The 6000-nt window shown below is 34.7% G+C and overlaps 1 protein-coding gene across 1 annotated transcript in view; it reads left to right on the top strand.

Moving 5' to 3' along the window:
• Positions 1 to 3017: 3017 nt before the first annotated feature.
• The window catches only part of FGF14 (fibroblast growth factor 14), a 105286-nt gene continuing 102303 nt past the window's right edge, over positions 3018 to 6000 (top strand). Inside the window, exon 1 of the mRNA XM_026859836.1 lies at positions 3018 to 3128. Coding sequence (XP_026715637.1) covers positions 3077 to 3128 — 52 coding nt within the window. The 5' untranslated portion in view covers positions 3018 to 3076. The remainder of the gene's footprint in view (positions 3129 to 6000) is intronic.

Raw genomic sequence — 6000 nt, 5'->3', positions numbered from 1 at the left:
GGACATGAAAGAGTCATTTATCTTTCTGCAAGGAAAAGAGATTAATTCTTTGCCTGGCAGGATGGTCTGCTTCATCCTGGAGATATTTACCTTGAGGCTGTATGGAGTAGTCTTTTTGACTGTTTCTTATTATGACTTGCATTGAAATTAATGAGTCATTTCGTAGAACTCCATCACTAAATCTGGGTTGCTTTTTGGCTAAGGTTAAAGAAATACCATGTCTCATTGTCCAGATCCCCCAGTTTTTTGATCACTGTTCTGCTAAAACATTTAGTTGTTATTTACTTTGATTTGTAGATCCAAAGTGCTGTGATATGTATTAACTAAATGTTATGACCAAGAACTATCAAAAAATGAGTGATTAAATTACTTGTCAGGAATAAAAGTTTTAATCTTGCTGAGGACAGGTAGGAATTTAAGGTAGAAAAGATGTTCTTAGGATACTGGTTTGAAAAGTTTCTAATAATCCACAGTAAAAAAGTAAAAAGAAAGTTTCATTTACTACGTTTCATGGGGATAAAAAACCTTTTTTTTTTTTTTTTTTTACCCCCCCATTTATTAGTCTACAGAGGGCTACTTTGCACAATGAAAATCACATTATTAGTAATAAATTTCAGTTGTCAATGAAACATTCAAGTGGAAGAGCCATGTTTTGTGACGGTGGTGTTCAGTTCTCTGATAAATGAAGCTGTTAAAACTGTATACAAGTGAGATAGATAGATAGATAGATAGATAGATATACACACAGTGAGGATCCTCTGGTCTCGTGCTATAAGAGTTATTATTTTGCTGTGTTTGAGTTTGAGTGAACAAATAAATGGAGGATTCATACCCTGTCTCATCACACATAGTCTGAACTGCTAGTTGAATTGCATAGCTATCCATAAAATTATTTTAATTCAGATATAATTTTGGATAGCTGGTAAAGGTTAACTTTAATGCTTTTGGTGAAAACATAGACAAATGAGTGTGCAATTTCTTGTTAGAAAGTATATTTTATCTGTGAAATTAGAAAAATGAATAGAATGTGTATAAAGAACAACTTTGAAAGTCATTTTGAAGTTTCACATTTTTCCCTTGAAGCAGTAGATGTAAACAGCTGGTAATAGTGAGTTGACTGTATTTGCCTTCCTGTGATACTTTGAGCTAGAAGTACTGTTTTTCAAAATACTGATATTTTTCCAGTAAATACTTTTTAAAACTCTATTTTTAACAGTATTTTTAAAATATTTTGCTTTAGTCCTTTAAGATGCCATTTTAGTATGTGTAAAGCAAGTATGTTTAAATTTGTCAGTTTGGAAGTGAACATCAAAAGCATGCATTGATAGGAATAGTGCCTGTGTAAGAGGAACTCACTTTTCATTTTTAAATTATGGAAATATATTTCTGTTGCCTGATGAAGTTGATTGAGACAATACATTCAAATAAAATTCAGTTTATTCTGTTTACAAATTTTTAAAATATTTGTTGCTGAGTATTCTTATATTAAGACAGAGAAATGTTTGCTAATGTAAAAATTCATGGAAAGCAAAATTTGCAGTTAAAAGGAAAAAAAAGTTGTAGTGTGCTTATATGTTGATCACCAAATGTTTCTATTATTTATTTCCATGCCTCAGAAGTCTTACACTGTTAATATTTATAGTAACAGTTTTTATTATGTTTACAATTTAATCATATTTTAAATATAGGTGGGTTTATTGTTTAATATGACTTTGTAATTTGGATACTCAAGAAAAACTTGACATTTTCGTAATCATTCACAGAACTGAGCCTCTATAGAAAACTTCAGAGCATTCCAGTCAGAGCAGTTTTGTTTATTAGTGTTTACTTTCACCTCCCCGTAGGATACTGTAAGCAACCCAGCATGATTGATTGTGAGAGCAATTAAACACAGATTCAAGGAGGATTTTATATTCTGGCCACAGGTTTGCATGGAAATCACTTCTGTCTTCCTTAGAAGTTCACCTATTCATATTATTATGTACATGCCTCAAAGCCTTTATGATTTTATTTCATTATTGCAGACGTAAGCATGATATAGCATAGATGCTCTTCATGCCAATGTCCCCACAATTTTATGTGCTCGCTGCCTGGAGTTGGGCCTAATAGTTTATGATTAACAATATTAATACCAATATCACACAGAGGTAGTGCTGTTGATTTTTTTTAAGATGCAATGTCCTCTTTCTCAGCACTGAACCAGTTCTGCAGCATCTTAATTTGTGATTTGGTAAGGCACCACCCTTGAGATGAATCATAAAGATGTGGCTTGGCAGCCCCTGCCCAGTTCTTGGCATTTTTCATAAATGCAGAGTATTAAACAAGGTAGCTTAACTGTTTAGCTACCTGAATTTCCCATATACTTTTAGCTTACTATGGATTTTCTCAGGTTTTTTCCTCTGTTGAAGGAGAGTTATGTTTTGCTTTGACTGTGGATGTTATTCCCTGGGAGGTGGGAGAGGGCAGGTGAGTTGTATCCACTTCTAGATGGGTAAAATATTTTGGGAACTCTTCAGATGGGACCATTTAAAAATATGCCAGATAAGTTTGTCACTTTTGGTAGAGAGGGAAAGGAGACAGACCTTTTCCTCCAAGTGTTCTTAAAATTTATGTGAAGTAATTGTAAGTTACTAAGATGTATGACACGAGTAGGGTTTTTTAAATGTTTTCTTAGTTTCTCTAAGGTTCTATACTTGTTGCTGAAGTCTAAACCTTTTTGCAGGGCTTAATCTGGTTTAAGTCTTCTGACTATGGGTGTTTGGAGTGTTCTTTTTCTTTCTGTTTTACCTATGTTAATTATAATGAAGGATGTTGGAGGCAGAGAACAGGACACACAACTGGCCTAATAATAATCTGTGGTGAGATTTTTCTCCATCTCCATCAGGACCCATCCTGTTGTAGTACTTACTTTTAAGACGGCAATGCTGCTTCACCAAACTTCCTCCTACAGTGAGAGAAGTAGGGATAACTCTTGGAAAAAGTTTTGAGGCTAGTGACAAAATATGTTTGTCTTTCAGATCCCCAGCTCAAGGGTATAGTGACCAGGTTATATTGCAGGCAAGGCTACTACTTGCAAATGCACCCCGATGGAAGTCTCGATGGAACCAAGGATGACAGCAGTAATTCTAGTAAGTGACTGCCCCAGGGGAATGTCTTAATCTCACACGCAGATTGCATCGCTCGAGTGTGTGTGCGCAGACACAGTGTTAATGCCTTTGGAGGGTTTCTGAATGTGTTTTGTCAAAAGGAGGAGGGTTCTGTCCATTTGAAGCCTGCAGGGTCATGCAGGACATTGGCCTAAATGTATTCCCTCTGAAGGGAAAAGCGTGTCAGTGGACCTCAGGGGTGAGATATTTAGGCCAATGGTTGTCCTCTGATAATTTTATAAAAATAGTAAAGTTACATTTTAAATTATTTTTTTTAAAGCTATATATTTAAAAAAAATTCTTATCTTCAAATAAATAACAAATACTAAAAAAAGAGAGATTGAAGCAAAAATTCCTTGAAAAATCTGGTCATGTAGGCCCTGATTCAGCAAAGCAAATAAATGTATGTCTAACTGTCAAAGTTCTGCTCAAAACACATGCTGAAGTACCTTGCTGAACTGGGGCTAAAGATGCTACAGTCCCTATACCAGCAGGAGTTCCAGTGATTTTAAGAGAACTTCTGCCAGTGTAGGGACTGTGACAGTGGCATTTTTCAAAAATATTCCAAACAAACATGGCCTTGAAAGGCTGCGTGGGTCACTGCTTTGGTGCTCTTTTCCTATGATACTGCCACATATTTTCATTCATATATACATTTGATAACTTCCATTGCAAATGTTAATTAAGCAAACCTATTCAGACTCTGGAAACAGATGATCTTTAATTTTCTGTTTAGCAGAGAACATTTGTATTTTGTTTATTTTAATGATATTTAACATATTTCTGTGTGATCTTGAGGTCTATTTTAAGCATTTTTAATACAAAAGTTTTACCTTATTATGCATATATAAATAAGCCTCTACTTTCATCTAAAATGTTGAAATTAGGCTATAGAAATTAAGGGATTTCAGGTTTCTGCTGTACTTTGGTTAGGTCCCTATTTTATCTGTTAACACACAGTTGTCATTTTTAACACATTTAATCAACAGATAGGATGGTCATCTTTTATTATTCTATTTTTTCTTTAGAATTCAGATAAATAATTGATTAATCTATTTTGATATGTATTTCTCTGCTTGTTTTACAAGTGGGTTTTTCCCCCCTCCTTGTTCCTTGTTTCTTTTCTTCCCTCAGTGTGTCCATCCCTTATGTCCACTTCTGTACTGGACTAGATATTAAGACATTGTGCAGACAAGATGATTACTGCTTTTTATAGAAGCTTTGCCTATATGAGGTCGAAGAAATGTGTCTTAGAGTGTGAGCATGTCTCTCTCTCTCTCCCTCTCCTTCTCCCTCTGCCCATCTCTATTTTCAGTTTCAGTAAGGAGCTGTGTATGACTGCAACAATTTTGGAATGTTTTAATGATATTTCTGTTTTAATGAGATTTTCTTTTTTTAAAATCTTAGAACTCCATGGATTTTGAATCTTTGCAAAACTAGACCATAGTGCCTTACTTTACTCTTTTCGCTGCTGTCAGCTTTACAAATATTTTCTTTTTTTTTTTTTTTCTTGCTCTGTCATTTTCCCTTTCTCTCCCCTCTTCTCTGCCTTTCTGGATTTCTAGAACAGTATGATCTAGATCTCTCTTATTCTTGTTCCAAAATGCAGAATGAATATTCTTTATTATAAATGTTCTGAAATATAGAACTTGTCCGAAGTCAACCAAATACCAGATAGCAGCATTATGTGTTTTGGATAAATACTATTAGACAATATTGTGCTTTACTTCAACATGATAGCAGCATTATGTATTTTGGATAAATACTATTAGATAATATTGTGTTTTGCTTCAGCATGATTTTTAGGCTGAAAGGAATTTTTTCCATAAAGGGATTTTCTTCTCTCTTCAACTGGTGTAATTCTCTATTCTCTAGTCAAATTTTACAGTATTGTTTAGTAAAGACAGGTTAGACCATAAGGATGTAAAATTAATATGTTTGCCAGGAAAGCATACAATCTCCACCATAAATTTGGCTAGTCTAAATAAATCAACATTATATTAATAGCTGAAAAGATTGATTCATTTTGTATATTCATGGATATATTAATATGTTTCTTTTGTGCTGTTAGTCTTTCTCCTCAATTCTTTTCCCTTTCCACTCTTGTTCCCTTCCATTTACTGTTGAACTTTGTTTCCTATTGCTTTTCTTTATTTCAGCATATTTTGTTTTTCCATTTCTGTCTTGCTTTAAAACAATAATTTTCTCATGGATAGAATTCCTATTATTTTGATCTTTTATTTTTGACCTTCTTACCATGATAATTTCTGGCTGAGGCTTACGGGCAAAAAAGTTTTGGCAACTGCCAGTGGGGGAAACTACTGCTTCTGACCATGGAGCTTGAAGGTTGCCTCTTTAATGCACCCAGTGGACAAAGGGATAGACATATATTATCTGTCAATAGGACAGACTGTATTCTTGATAGTGAGGATGACTCCCATTCAAGGTGTGTTTCATAAAAATGGAGGAAATACAGACTGCCGAAGGGTGTGCATCTCTGCCAGCCTTCAACCCATCTTCTGAACTGTTCACTGTCCCTGAAGGCCCTGAAAGACTCCACCTCATGCACTGACTGTCTGAGTAGCTGGGTGTCAGAGCAGACAGAGCAAGTGAGTAGTGAGGGACAGAGAAGTGATTTCTTTTTTGTCTTCATCAAGGAAACTCTTTGAAGCTTAGCCATGCAGCTACTTTTTGTGCTGTTGCAATTTATTCTGTGTCAAGCAGTTTTAAAGGAGTGCTTGAACTTAAAATTCCATCAAGTGCATATATCATCATTTTGTGCTCATTTTATAGGTATGTCGGTAAACATAAATTACACTATTAGAGTCACAATGTTATAGAGAGGTAGATTAAG

This window comes from Athene cunicularia (genome assembly GCF_003259725.1).
Source record: "Athene cunicularia isolate RWA chromosome 1 unlocalized genomic scaffold, athCun1 chr1_part1, whole genome shotgun sequence".
Taxonomy (NCBI): domain Eukaryota; kingdom Metazoa; phylum Chordata; class Aves; order Strigiformes; family Strigidae; genus Athene; species Athene cunicularia.
This window is presented reverse-complemented; position numbering and strand designations above follow the sequence as displayed.